This window comes from Otolemur garnettii, unplaced genomic scaffold (genome assembly GCF_000181295.1).
Source record: "Otolemur garnettii isolate 467f Iridium unplaced genomic scaffold, OtoGar3 scaffold00020, whole genome shotgun sequence".
In the NCBI taxonomy this organism is placed as follows: Eukaryota; Metazoa; Chordata; class Mammalia; order Primates; family Galagidae; genus Otolemur; species Otolemur garnettii.
In genome coordinates, this window is record NW_003852415.1 from 17127508 (window position 1) to 17143010 (window position 15503).

The 15503-nt window shown below is 45.1% G+C and overlaps 1 protein-coding gene across 5 annotated transcripts in view; it reads left to right on the forward strand.

Moving 5' to 3' along the window:
• The window catches only part of DGLUCY (D-glutamate cyclase), a 110859-nt gene that overhangs the window by 52768 nt on the left and 42588 nt on the right, over positions 1–15503 (forward strand). For all 5 annotated transcript variants that reach the window (XM_003786987.3, XM_023511562.1, XM_023511561.1 and 2 more), the window contains 5 exons: positions 763–916; positions 2352–2550; positions 5879–6029; positions 7704–7826; positions 11058–11261. In XM_003786987.3, coding sequence (XP_003787035.1) covers positions 763–916; positions 2352–2550; positions 5879–6029; positions 7704–7826; positions 11058–11261 — 831 coding nt within the window. The remainder of the gene's footprint in view (positions 1–762; positions 917–2351; positions 2551–5878; positions 6030–7703; positions 7827–11057; positions 11262–15503) is intronic.

Consider the following 15503-nt stretch of genomic DNA (forward strand, 5'->3'; position numbering starts at 1 on the left):
AGCACCGGCCATTTTTTGGTTGCAGCCATCATTGTTGTTTGGGGGGCCTGGGCTGGGGATTCGAACCCACCACCTTAGGTGTATGTGGCTGGCGCCTTAGCCAGTTGAGCCACAGGCGCCAAGCCAGCAACATCTCTTAAAGCTGAATTTATATACCTTATAGTCCCCAAATGCATCTATTACAATGTTCATGGTCGCACCACTATGATAACCTCAAATAACCTACTCAGATATCCACTGGCAGTAGGATTGGGTAAATACTCATTACACAAATATACCACAGAGCAATGAGGATGAACTGACTATTGTGAAATGAAACAATATGGACGAATCTCCCAAACATACTGTTCAGTGAAAGAAGCCTGACTTAAAAGACGTATACTGTTTGATTCCATTACATGAGGTCCTAGAACAGGCAAAAGTAATAGGTGATGTTGGAAGTCAGGACAGTGGCTGAATGTGGATGCTGGTTACAAGAGTGTGTTCAATTCTTGAAAATTATTTAAACTATACACTTACGTGCACTTTTCTGGGTATATGTAGTGCCTCGATAAAAAGTCAGATTAGGAGTTGTGTCAGTGGTATAGTATGTATGCTTGTAGTTCCTGCTACATGGGAGGCTGATGAAGGAGGATAGCTTGAGCCCAGGAGTTGGAGGCCAGCTTGGGCAACACAGTGAGACCTTGTCGTTTAAAAATGAGTTACAATAAAAAGAGTCTAAAAAGAAACAACTGACTGTACCTTTGACCCTTCTCCCACCAGGGCTCTGGCCAGCCAGCATGGTGGTCCTGCCAAACTCCCTCGCTCCAGCCTTTGAAAGGTTCTGCCAGGCCAACTCTGGTCCTCTGCCCCTGCTGGGCCAAAGCAAGCCAGAAAAGTGGATATCACCTGCCCAAAATGCTGTCTCAGACACCAGGTAAGAAGCCTGGGTTATTGTGGGTTAAAACTTGGGAGTGGTCAAGGCTGGGCACAGTGGCTCACACCTGTAATCCTAGGAGAATCAGAGATGTCATTTATAAATGGGTTAGATAGATTTTAAGGGTCTAAAAGTCTGGGAGGCTGAGGCAGGAGGATCACTTGAGCTTAGGAGTTCCAGACCAGCCTGAGCAAGAATGAGACCCTACGTCTACTAAAAATAGAAAAATTAGCTGGACATTGTGGTGGGTGCCTGTAGTTCCAGCTACTCGGAGGAAGCCTGAGACAGGAGGATCACCTGAACCCAGAAGTTTGAGGTTGCTGGGAGCTAAGCTGATGCCATAGCACTCCTGTGTGGGCAATAGAGTGAGAGTCTGTCTCAAAAACAAACAAACAAACAAACAAAAACTTGAGAGTGGCCAAATGCTGCCTAGATGTGCTTTCCTCCTTGTCCAACTGGCAAACTCCTATTCATACCTCAAGACCCAGCCCCTCCTCTGTGGTTTGATTTGATTTCTCCCTTCTCTGTGTCACTCTATCTAGACTGTATCTGTTCTCAATGCAGTCTCACCTACCAGTGTTAGATTGCAAGCTGCTTAAAGGTTAGGACAGTGTCTTCTCCATCACTATAGCCCCATCACCTAGTATGTGCCTGGCATGGAGGAACAGCTCAGTAAATGATTTTGGAGTGAGTGAAGAATAGGCTTGCAACCAAAGAAATCTTTCAGTGCTACAGAGGAATTTCTCTAAGTAAAAAGAAAGGCCTCGGCTTGGCACCTATAGCTCAACCGGCTAAGGCGCCAGCCACATACACCTAAGGTGGCAGGTTCGAATCCCCAGCCCGGACCCACCAAACAACAATGATGGCTGCAACCAAAAAATAGCCGGGCGTTGTGGCGGGCGCCTGTGGTCCCAGCTACTTGGGAGGCGGAGGCAGGGGACTCGCTTGAGCCCAGGAATTGGAGGTTGCTGTGAGCTGTAATGCCACAGCACTCTACCCAGGGGGACAGCTTGAGGCTCTGTCTCAAAAAAAAAAAAAAAAAAAAAAAAAAGAAAGGCCTCACCCACTGCCAACAGAGAGCTTTCCCAAGACATATGTCCTCTCTATCTTTTGGGCTGCTGGCTCCACCTCCATGGTAGGACGTAACCATTATTGCTTTCTTTCTGGTTTGGCTGGTTTGGGGTTAAGGTTATAGGAGATACAATGGGTGTGCAGTAGGGGCTGCATTGTACATATGCTGATTTAATAATTTCTGATCTGGTATAGTATGAAGGATGACAGCTAGGCCGCTTGCTGAAAACTGTGCTCCTGGGCACCAGGGCTGGAAATTTCAGCACTAGACATCCTCTTCTCTCTCTCCAATGCTTCTAAAGAGCACACTGTCGGGGCCAAAGTTAGAGTCTGGGAGCCTGTGAGCTTCTCCTTGTGTCCCCAGAATCAGCTGTCCTCAGTTCCAGAAATATGAGTTCGGTACCTGCACAGGCAGCCTGACTTCCCTGGCAGAGCACTCGGAGCAGCTGAAGGACATGGTGGCCTTCCTCCTGGACTGCAGCTTCTCCCTGGAAGGGACTATGGAGAAGGTGGGGCTCCCTGGAAGAGATCCAGCAGGTCCTGGCCACATAGGTGCATATAAGGTAGGGCAGAATGGATTGAAAATGTGTAATGTCTTTTATTTTCCTGTAGTGGGGAGAACATTGGCACAGGGGGCAGAAAACCAAAGTTCTCATCCCAGCTTAGCCACTTTCTAGCTGTGCAACCCAGGACAAGTTGTCAGTCTCTCTGAGCCAAAGTTGGTCTCACCTAAGCCCAACCTTTGACCACCATGAGTGCCCAATGTGGCCCTTCTTGACAGTTCACTGCAGCTGTGTAAACCAAACCCATTTGGAATTTGTTTGGCTTCTTTAATGTAGGACATCTCAGTGAGATTTTTTGAAGATTCTCCCGACTCTGGTGAGCAGAGGCCCAGGGAGAATGTGCCTGGCTCTATAAATGCCCAGGGATCTGTGGCAGAGCCTCAGCCAGGCTGTTAGCTGCTGGGTTATACAACTCTTGGCAGGAGGTGGCTGCTGGTAGTCGCCTCTCTTGGAACGTGCCTGCTGTTAGGAGCTGCCTTCCTGCTGGCCCCTGAAGTTTTCTTCCAGCCATCTCTTGTCAGAGGGACTAAACTGGATGCCCCTATTCCACTGACCACTTCCTGGATCAGTGGTCAGTAGCATGAAAACAGCCAGCTTCCAGGTTTCTTTATTTATAGAGGACTCAGATTGGGGGTTTCATCTAAAATGTCCTAGTTTGAGCCCCAGCTGCCTCTCATCAGAAACAAGCTGCCCACAGTCTGCTGCCCTTCATGTGTGAAGTGTGTGTCTGAGTGGGCAGTTCCCCAACCACTGGCAGGGCCCACAGCAGAATGCACTGTCCTGTAGCAGGTGGGATGGGGGTGGGGGTATCTATGGCCCTCCCATGTGTAGCCTCTCATTATAGGGGAAGAGACTGAGGTCTAGCATATTGACCGCCACAATAGAATACTAATTTTTTTCTTTGAAGCCAGTGTTTTATTAGGAAAATAGGATATAAACTTTGAAAACAAGATGATTCTAAAACATACATCAATAAAAAAGCAATATAAAAACTTGAAAATTAGTAAAGTAGGCTGGGTGAGGTGGCTCATACCTATAATATTAGCACTCTGGGAGGTCGAAGCAGAGGAATTCCTTGAAGTCAAGAGTTCCAGACTAGCCAAGCAAGAGTGAGACCCCCATCTCTACTAAAAATGGAAAAACTAGCTGGGTGTGGAGGCACATGCCTGTAGACCCAGCTACTCAGGAAGTTGAGGCAAGAAGATTGCTTGAACTCAAAAGTTTGAGGTTGCTGTGAGGTATGATGACACCACTGTATTCCACCCAAGACAACAAACTGAGAAACTCTGTCTCAAAAAAATAACAAAAAAAAGGCTCGGCGCCTGTGGCTCAAGTGGCTAAGGTGCCAGCCATGTACACCTAAGGTGGCGAGTTCGAATCCAGCCCGGGCCCGCCAAACAACAATGATGGCTGCAACCAGAAAATAGCTGTGGTGCCTCCCAGCTACTTGGGAGGTTGAGGCAGGAGACTCGCTTGAGCCCAGGAGTTGGAGGTTGCTATGAGCTGTGATGCCACGGCACCCTACCCAGGGGGATAGCTTGAGGTTCTGTCTAAAAAAAAAAAAAAAAAAAAATTAGTAAAGTAAAAATTAATGTGAAAACTTAAAAAATAGTTTCATAAGGATAAAGTATGTTTCTTGACTTCTTAGGCTTACGTGTAATTTAAAAGTAAATATAAATAGAAAAATGAAATTTATTGACTTGTATTCATTTAATCCATGCTTTTAGAATTAAATTGTCAATATTAATTATAACAATAAGAACATTGACAAGTAAGATTTTCACCAATCAACTGCAGGGTTTTGCCCCAGGGAGCCACCTATTGCATAACATGTAAGGTCAAGAGACATTTGAATTATATGTTTCATGAGGCCCCAGGCTCAAAACTATCATGAGGGTGAGTTAAATACAGCTCACATGGCAGTTAATGTGCTAGAGAGAGCAAAGGGCTTGCCCAAATCTCCAAGCCACACTAGAACCGAGACTCCTGGCTCCCATCTGTAAAATATCAATAATAAAGATGTGATGCCTTGTACGGAGGTGAAAGTGCCTGCCCTTGCTGCTTTTCCACAGTACCTCAGTGACCCGGACGGTTACCAAACAGTTTCGGTCCAACACCTACTCCTCTGCCCATTGGCTCCTGGGAGAGATGGTCAGGCAGCCATATGGGACTCTGTTGGTGGCCTCAATGGGATGAATCATGCCCCTGATGGGATGTGCCTCAGCCTTGGGGACCACAGCCAGCTCTTTGACCCCAGTATGTTCCCTCTTCCCAGTACTGTTGTACAGACACCGCTGACAGGGACACCAAGGCTCTATTGCTGCCACCAGGACAGTAAAAGCACGCTCTTTTGGTGGCAGCCAAGGCTGTCCCAGTGGATTACAGTCCTGGCCATGTCCTAAATCTTTTATAAGCCCCATTGCAGGGCCCAGAAACCATCCAGGGAGGAAAACATGACACCAGTGAAAGTTGCCCAGATCATTATGAGCACTTCTACTTAGGCGGAGGAATGAGGCAGACTCAGTAGAGTCCTGCCTGGGGACAGACCTCTGTTTCTGTCCCTTGTGTGGATTCAGGAGGCAGAGTAGACACCAGCTCCTCCTGCGACATTTCAGCATTCCACTCTGTGCATCCCTCTGCTTCCGATCCTCCTACAGGTTTTTTACCTGAAATTCATGAGAAATTCAGAGGTTCCATGACATCCAATGGGGAAAATATTATATTTTTGTTTTCATAACCTCAAAGGGAAATTTAACATTTCCTTCAATTATGAATGTAGGCAACAATCAGCCATCATATCAGGAGACCCTGTAACTTTGTGGTCGCCAAAGGAAATCGCAGACATTTTCAAATAACACTACCGTTCTTCCTGATATCTCAAAAATACCCTAGATGTCAGTCACTACTTCAAAACTACAATGGTAGCTAATCTGCCCTCTTTCTCCTTAAGCTGCTGATGAAGAAGAACACATATTGCTGTAATGAATTTTTTCATAATTTGATAAATACATTTACAATATAATTGTTTTCCTTTGGAATCCTAAGCATTTTCTTGTATGCACTTAAAAACTTTACTTTGATCAGGGGTCCATAGCTGCACTAGGCTGCCAAAGAGGTCTATGGCACATAAAAAGTTCAGATTCCCTGTTTTATACCAATAATTACCAGCACATTTCCCCATCTCTGTCATATAAAAGTAGAAGCTAATTTTTATAATACCTTCCGGGACCTGCTCCATCATTCAACTGCCTTGAACTCTTGGTGTTCAGGGCTTAGGTCTGTGCATATTCCATTTTTAAACATTTTTCACTTGATTTTTTTTGGCCAGACAACAGTGCCTTGTGTCACCCATGCTGGCTTCTCCTGCCCTCTGGTGGTCACAGTGAGGGCAGTTCCTGAGGACAAGCTGGGGAAGTTGGTGCAGGCCAGTTGCTCCCTTGGAGGTGAGCGAGGACAGCCTATTCACATCGGTGACCCAGGTCAGTGTCCAGTCTGGCTCCTGAGCTCCCATGGGGTGTCCTCATCTTTTCCAGGGTTTTGCAGGGTGAAGGTTTGGACGAGGCTCCAAGTCTCTAGCAGTAGTCCCAGGGCTGGGTTTACAGGTGCCCTTCAGGTTTAAGGGTACCAACCACCCTTGGTAGAATAGCCAGATTCACCCTTTGGGGATCTTTGATAAACATAAAGCTCCTGTGAACTTCAAATGAACGTGAGGTAGAAGGAAGCAGAGGGTGGCAGCAGAGCTCTTTGGAGATTTGAGCTCAAAGTGACCTCTGATCTAGGCTGCTGTTCATTGCATGTTTGGACAGAAGGCTTTCTTTCTAATGTTAATTCTAACCGAAATCCAGTGGCCTCCAATGTATTAATCCAATCTGAAAGTAAGTAAACAGATCCACAGTTGAAGGGCTAAAATCCGGAAGCTGCCCCAGCTTCTTGGAGGTTCTGCAAAGGCCTGATGAGAGTTTGGGATTGGGCCTTGAGCGAGGGTCAGAGTTCAGAGTACCTGAACTTACTCAGCTGTGTCGCAGACAAAATCAGACAAAACATACCATTCTGTAAGAAAGCAATCAGCATTTGCTGCCTTCATCATCTAAGGATGACCTCAGCACCACTCACCACGAAGGTGTGAGCCGAATAGTTTTATCATTAGTGGGGATGGGTTAGGCCCTACACATCCATCTTTGCTGTCCTGGTCAGTCAGCACTTTGGTGATTGGCCAGGGTTAGGATGTTGGTGTTGGTAAAACAACAAACAGAGTTTAGGTTTGGGCAATGTAACTCAGTCTTTATTAAGATAAACTCATACATGCTGGCTTTGTTAGCAATCCATATAGTGAAAGTATTGGGTTTAATGCATCCAAGGCTTCTAAAAATATATCACAGAGTTCAAGATTCCATTACCTGAAACTGTACCACTCAATGTGGACTATAAGTCATGGAGTATCCTATGTTCTATGTTGTTAAATTTGAGGAAGATAAGGGGAAACTTTTCCTTTCCTCTACCAGTCCCCTGAAAGATCAACTCACAATTAAGGCAGATTAATAAGATGAAGAGGTTTATTCACCGTGCTCTCAGAGAGAATCACAGAGTGATTACCCAGTATCCCAGTGAGAACCAGATATTTTCATATACTCTTTTTAGAGGGGACAGGGAGATGAGGAATATAAGTGATTCTGTTTAGGGGCAATGAGTGGTTGCTAGGGAGGATGAATGGATGGGGAAACAGATGGACTTGTATATCAACCTTCAGGTGTTATGTTTAAAATGATTTGGGCCAGGTCTGGTTGCATACTTGGTTTTCTTCCCTGCCATATAGTGAGATAACAAGGGAGGGGAGAGGCGGGGAGGGGAGGAATTCTGTTGTTCCTTTATTGGGTCCATCTGGTTATGCAGATAGAAAGCCCCTTCCCAGGGCCTGTTGATCTCTAAGGACTTTTAATTAAAAATATAGTCTATACCAATGAGTCATATTTTGGGGTGAAATTTCCTGAGTTCCTTCAACCCCAATTCCCTTCACTCCATCTCTCCCCTCAAATAGCCATTGAAATAATCCTATGACTGGAGTTCCTTCTGGAGAAAGCATCATAAACTACTCAGTGAGTTCCAATGGGATGATACCTGCCAAGAGAATTACATTTTTCTTTTTCCATCTGCAGGACTGTTGGGAATCAAAGAACTTTCCAAACCTGACTACGGGGATCCTGTGGTGTGTCAGCCAGGGGACGTCCCTGTGTTCTGGCCTTCTCAGCTGACCAGTATTGGAGCAGTCAGCAGCTGCAGTACGTTGGGGTTTAACAGGGTAGTTACTCTGTTACTCTGGAATGGACCTTGAGGGCCTTAGTTCTTGAAAGCATAAGCTTACAGCACAATGGCTTTAACAATAAAGCCCTAAACTGAAACACAGAACAGAGGCCTACAGCCTGCCATGCTATGTCTCTGGTTTACTTCTTTCAATCCTAGGGCTGGTCTCCTCACCAGAGCAGCTTGTCTTGTATCTCATGTATGTTTTGATTAAACATATTTCTGTTTACTGAAATCTCATAGCCCATTGTAATGGAAGGATCAACCTTTAGCTTGACTTTTTTTTTTTTTGGAGACAGAGCCTCAAGCTGTCCCCCTGGGTAGAGTGCCGTGGCATTACAGCTCACAGCAACCTCCAACTCCTGGGCTCAAGCGAGTCTCTTGCCTCCGCCTCCCAAGTAGCTGGGACCACAGGCGCCCGCCACAACGCCCGGCTATTTTTTGGTTGCAGCCGTCATTGTTGTTTGGCGGGTCCGGGCTGGGGATTCGAACCCGCCACCTTAGGTGTACGTGGCTGGCGCCTTAGCCGGTTGAGCTATAGGCGCAGAGCCTAGCTTGACTTTTTGAGATATTTTAAAGATCAGTGGGGCCTTGAAAACAAGGTGAAGGCAAGAAACACAACCAAATAAACCATTTCTCATGGTGTTCAAGGTTATTAAAAGCAATACCATCCATGCATTTTTTTCCAAAGTGATATTATAATGGAGAGACACATGAGGGCACCCTCTCTGCTCACAGTAAAATAGGAACGCGATGGCAACATTAAAAATAGCAACTATTGTAGCCCCTTGTTATAGACACTGGAAAATTTGGTCCAGGTCAGCCACACTTGCACCATTAAACATAGAATTCAATGTTACTATAATTTACTTTGAAAGCAATCATGAGAATTTAACTGGCAGTATGGCCTCATGAGAGGGAAAGATTTTTTTTCTTTCTTTCTTTCTTTTTTTTTTTTTTTTTGAGATGGAGTCTCACTTTGTTGCCTTTGGTAGAGTGCTATGGCATCTCAGGTCACAGCAACCTCAAACTCTTGGGCTTAAGCCCTTCTCTTGCCTCAGCCTCCCAAGGAGCTGGGACTACACCCGCCAGCTCAGGTGTATGTGGCTGGCGCCTTAGGTGCCGAGCCAAGGAAAGATTATTTTTAATATGGTGAGGAGGCGTGGATGCCAAGATCCACAGGATTCTATTCGTTTGTTTATTTAATGTGCATGTGTTGAGCACCTGTACATGCACAGACCTGGAATACAGCGCTGGATGGGACAAGAGTCAGTCCTCCAGGAGCTTGTGGTCATTTCTGAGTATGTGTGGGGACAGGTGTGTAGGCACATCCACACACATGTAGTAAACATCTTCCAATAAAGTGGCTGCACTGCTGTCCTGCCACCAGCTGGGGGATGGGAGGGGAGCCCTGCAGGAGAAGTCCCATTGCCATCAACACCCCAGCACACTCTAGCCCTATAGACCTGACAGCAATAGCATGTTTAAATGAGACCAAATGACATCAGTCAGGGATGATCTCAAATCATTCTCAGATGCCAATTTCAAAAGCCAGGTCCAGTGGCTCATGCTTATCATCCCAGCATTTTGGGAGGCCAACACAGGAGGATCACTTGAAGCCAGGAATTCAAGACCAGCCTGGGCAACATAGTGAGACCCTATCTCTACAAAAAATACTATAAATTAAAAAAAAAAAACTTCCATATTTAAACTTCTATTAGCAATAGATTATTTGCAGCATACATCACAACTGTTAGAGGAAAAACCCTGTGTCAGGCTCCAAGCTGACTGTTTTGAGTTTACCTGGCTTTAGGGTAACCAATTTAAGTGTTGTCTAAAACACAGAAAAGCAGTGAGTACTTTTTTTTTTAGCAGTGAGTACTTTCATCGGTTCTTCATCTTATATATCACATCTAAAAGTTACTTATCAGATCTGTCTTTTAAAAAGTTGGCGGGCTCTGGCTTTTGATTAAATCTAAGAAATCGTACTGCGTCTGTGAAACCCAAGATGTTGTTTACTCAGCTCACATCTGCACTTACTAAACACCTATTATGTGCACGGCACCTGTGAGATTCTGAGAGGAAACACACACTTTCTAGGAGCACACAGCTGAGTGGAGCTGGAATACTCAAGGATAACATGCCATTGAAGAAGGCAGAAAAGGAAAATTAAATATGAGAAGCAGTAAACAGCCATGAGCCAGGCACAAGGGAGTAAGAATGAGGGCTGGTTCGGTGATGCACACCACTGTTTTTTGTTTTTTGTTTTTTTTTGAGACAGGAGCCTCAAGCTGTCCCCCTGGGTAGAGTGCCGTGGCATCACAGTTCACAGCAACCTTCAACTCCTGGGCTCAAGCGAGTCTTCTGCCTCCGCCTCCCAAGTATCTGGGACCACAGGCGCCCACCACAACGCCCGGCTATTTTTTGGTTGCAGCCATCATTGTTGTTTGGCGGGCCTGGGATGGATTTGAACCCGCCACCTTGGGTGTATGTGGCTGGTGCCTTAGCCACTTGAGCCACAGGTGCCGAGCCCACACCACTGTTTTTTGAGGGCTCGCTCTGAATTAGCCACTTTGCTAGACATGTTTATGTGCATTTTTTATTTAGTTCTGCCAACCGTCATATGAGGCGTTGTCATTATTTTACAGCTGAAGAAATAGGTTTGGACGGGATACAGTCACATCTCAAACACATTTGCCACGCTGAAGCTATTTCTTAATAACTATGTTGGAGTGTCTCACGTTGCCTGTAATTTAGTAAGAGAGAATTTAAAAAACAGAATTAGCATAAATCAAAACAAAATGTAAGTATTATGAAGAAAAATAGAAAGTATGTTTACAGAGGGTAGCAAATCTAAGGTTTGCTGGGAAGTCAAGCAAGATGACTTCATGCATTGTAAGAGCTTCGTAGGTACTTTTTGATGTCAGATGGAATCACCCAGAGCTTTGGCTGCTGTAGCTGTGGCTGAACCTCACTTCTTTTCCAACACTCAACTCACCTTGACTTTCCTAAAAAGTAGAGGCAGCTGTTCAAATGAAACTAGATGTAGCCATAGCCAGTTTGTTCTGACCTTGGTGCCAACAGGCAGGGAATGCTGTTGGCAGAGCTGGTGCTCGGATGCCGTCCTGCTCATCAGTAGTGTGCTTAGAAGGGGGTGGATGGGGTTTGATGAACCGACAGGGCTCAGTTCTTCCTGCTGTGTATTTCAGAGGCCCCACTGGCTTTTGTCAGTACGCCAGGTTGCACCGTTATGACTGACCTGAGGGATACAAAGGCTCCGTCCAGTGTTCTCACCCCTGAGAGAATTCCAGAAGTCCATCACATTTCCCAGGATCCTTTGCACTACAGCATCGCTTCAGCTTCGGCTGTTCAGAAGGTTAGAGAACTGGAAACCATAATCGGCATAGACCCAGGTGAGAAGTGTGCACACCCTAACAACCTGGAGAAATCCATCACCGATATCACGTTCAGTAAGAAGAGCAGGGTACAAATTGTACCCACAGTGAATCCCCAAAATGTTAGCAGTAAATGCACCAAAATACTGACATTGGTGATCTCTAGGTTGTGGGATTATGGATGATTTCTGGGTTTTATGGCTTTTATTTTGTAATTGTTCTAGATTCCAACATCAAGTATGTGAGGGGGACTGGTGAGTTTATTACCTGTGCACATTGCCTTCCATAGCCAAATAGGATTAGGTAGACAGGAGAAAAAGGAGAATGATTCCTAGTAGGTAACTGCCACCATTTTAAAGTTATGCATGGATTTAATCATGTCCCTAATCTTCCCCTTTTGTTCCTTCGCCCTGGTGGTAGATTTTGTCTACACTGGGTAGCAGGGTTGTGCAGGGGGCTGGATTGCTTCTTCTTTGGGGATCTCAGTAGGGCAGGATTCTGCAGTTCCAGCCTGCAGCTTGTGGCCAACCTGTACACTGCATGTAGTGTCTCAGAAAGGACAGCCTTTCTGTGGTCTCTGAGCCACTGGCCTTCTGGACACGGGAAAGGGCAGATAGGATCCACTAGGGTATCTGCTGATTCCAGTAGGAAGAGGTTTCCACAAAGCTGATTGATGGCTTTTAACTTCCAGCTACATCTTGGTTTAAGAGCTGAATTTCTAACCCCAATTAGCCAGTAGGGTTTCACTCACTGTTGTGCATGGCAAACTCAAATGTTTTTGGCAAATGCTCACAAGAGCACTATGATGTAAACTTTGCCTCAGTTTCCTCATCAGTGCATGTAACAGGAATAATGACAATGTCAGGTTGTAGTAGGTAATAATAATAATAGCTCTCTTCCACCAAGTTTTTTTTTTAGAGACAGAGTCTCACATTATTGCCCTTGGTAGAGTACTGTGGCATCACAGCTCACAGCAACCTTCAATTCCAGGGCTTAAGTGATTCTCTTGCTTCAGCCTCCCAAGTAGATGGGACTACAGGCACCTGCCACAACACCTGGCTATTTTTGGTTGCAGTTTGGCTGGGGCCGGGCTTGAACCCACCACCCTCAGTATATGGGGCTGGCGCCCTACCCACTGAGCCACAGGCACTGCCCTTCCACCAAGCTTTATTCCGTGCCAGGCATTATGCTAAAAACATTTACATGTTTCTTCTTATTAAATTCTCTTAATGACTCTGTGAGGCGGCTATTATTAACACCATTTAATAGATAAGGAAACTGAGGCAAATCAGCTTAAGAAACTTGCCCAAGTCCACATACCTACTTCTTTAGCTGTCAAAGCCCATGATTTATAAATGCTGGCTGAATGAGACTCTGGGTCTAAATGGTGTAATACATCACAGTCTTGCCTAGGTAGTTGCAAGAGTACTCTGGCATCTTATTCCCTCTTCTGCACCTTCTCATGGGCTGTGTTCCTAAACTTTAAATACTAACCACCCTTTGCATCTTGAACTTCTGGAGAGGAGCTATGTAGCACTCCCCTGTGGTGCTTCCAACTCCTGTTTTCCAAACAGCTATCTAGATTGATGGTAGGATGCTTCTATGGAGAACAGAGAACTGAAGCCAGCCTAAAGGTCAGCTTTCTGGGCCAGCTCCCCAGGACCCAGACAGAACTGATTAAAGAGAACGGTAGCCAGGTGCAGTGGCTCATGCCTGTAATCCTAGCACTCTGGGAGGCCAAGGAAGGAGAATCCCTTGAGCTCAGGAGTTCCAGACCAGCCTGAGCAAGAGTAAGACCCTGTCTCTACTAAAAATACAAAAATTAGCTGAACATTGTGATGGGTGCCTGTAGTCCCAGCTATTTAGGAGGCTGAGACAGGAAAATCACTTGAAGCCAGGAGTTTAAGGTTGCTGTGAGCTAGGCTGATATCATGACACTCCACCCAGGGCAACAGAATGAGACTCTAAAGATGATTGATAGATAGATAGATAGATGGAACAGAGCCTAGGCAGGGGCCTTTGACTGCTGGCCAGCCCTGTAGCCAGCTGCAGACTACCCCTAGAAATGTCTAATTTTCTTCACTGGGGGTAGGAGCAAAGGTTGTCCTCCAATGACGGGGGTCTGCAGTAGCTAAATTTCCTAAGCCACCAGGGATAGCTCTTTGCTTGTTTGTTTTCTGTTAGGTTGTTCACTGTTCATTCTACAAAGAATATGGTTTCCTTTTCATATAAATACGCAGCAAATTTGGGATACATGCCCACCATAGCTAACCCTTTTAGGACATATGCTCCGGGCACTGTGTACATTGCATCTCTTAACATAGTTGATCTCCTGGGTGAATAGTTTTCAAAATCTCTGCAATACCTTCTCCCTCACAAACATTCTTACCCAGGCTAATGGCTCTTTCACTTAGCACAGGGTCATGGGGGAAGATGAATTATTAACTCTTCCATTAGCTCAGATTTAAAAAAAAAAAAAGTAATTGGTAAGTCTATTTACTGTAGACATGATATAGCTATTGCTGAATAAAGGGGACTTTGAGGTCCTCCCCAACACTATCCATCAGTGTTTGTGCAGACTGGGATTTGAGGCTTAAGGGATGAGGCTCTCACAGAGGCAGATTTATGACCATCGGATGCACTGATATCACTATTAAGGCCTATCTTTAATCCTCAAGAACAATAGATACTTTTGATCCCCACTATATTAAATAAGCAGATATAAGATTAATGACGGTGCATTGAGCATTACTCACTGGGCATAATAATAGAATCATCAGTCATTGCTGAGAGGATGTTAGCTCGCATTTGACAAGGTTTATAGTAATGGCTTTTGCACTGATAATAAAATCATCATCCATGTATATATCACTTTTCAGCTGACCAAACTTTCTTTCCCCTTTCTCTCCTTTCATGCTCATCACACCCTATGAAATATGCTACATTCCAATTTTTTTCTTTAAAAGTGTTATTTTTCTCTGCTTTAATCAACAGTACTTCATGTTCAATGTAGAAGCATCAGAATATTTGTAAAAGTAAAGAGGCAATAAAAATTACCCGTATCCCATCACAATGAACTAACACTAACAGTTTGGTGTTGGACCTTAAAGTTTTTTTCGTCAGTCTTGCCCCATGCATGCATGTGTCCATGGGCTGGACTTATGCTGGAATACCATTTTAGGACTTACTTGTTTACTTTTTAATAGATTGTGAATATCATTCTATGTCATTAAGTAGTCTTCTATAACATCCATTTTAATGTTTGTATAAAATTTCATCTTACTATTTAATGTCCCATTATTTTATTAATATCCTCTTATTTAACACTATAAACAAAGCTGGAGCAAACATCCCCATGACCGAACTTGAGTGCATACCCATACTTACTTTATTAGAACACTAGATACTAGTGAATTTTGGCTCCAGTGGAATGTACCAATCTAAGATACAAATCACCCTCCAGACAAAACTGTTCTAGTTCCCCCACCCATCAGCAGTAGGTGAGAGATGTGAGAAGCTATGTCCCTATGGTCCTCCTACAGCTGGGCCGTGCTCCATTCTCTACATAAGAAAACTGAGTCTCAGAGAGGTCAAGGGACGAGGCCAAGGTCACACAGCTACGACATGCCAGCACCTGTTTTGGAATGTAAGTTTCCATAACAGGAATCCAAGCCTTGTGTGCTGCTTATCCTCCTGGCACCTCACTGGCAAGTCAGTGTCCTCGTGTGCCCCTTTGGCCATTGCTGATTTCAGCCATAGCCGGAGTGGAAGTTCTGAGTCATAACTCTGCCTTGACATGGCGTTGGTTTGCTCCAAGGTGACCTGTGTCTAGACAAAGGCACAGTGGTGCATCATGACAGCAGCTGTCCAGCTTGGTAGCTGGTGGTGACAAGCCATCTGTACTATAAGCTGCCACTGCTCTCCTTGAGTCCTCAGGGCCCACCTGGGTTGGCAGGAAGCTCCCAGCATGACTCAGGGTCTCTATGCTTCTGTACCTGAGGATGTTCTCTGAGCCTCCAGAGTCCCCTCCACTATGTCAGGTACAAGTAGGAGTATAGGGGAGTTAATGTCCCAGTGGGCAACTTTCCCCCAAGAGGGCACAGGAGCCAGTGGATAAATGCCCAGTTCCCTGTGCTCAGTGTACCCCACAGCTCCTTGGAGTATCTCAAGCAGCATTGCGCCCCATTGCCTTTGGAGTTGTTGTGCTTACTCCCAGTCCTGTAGTGGAATTATTCCCTTTTCTTCTTTTTTTTTTTTTTT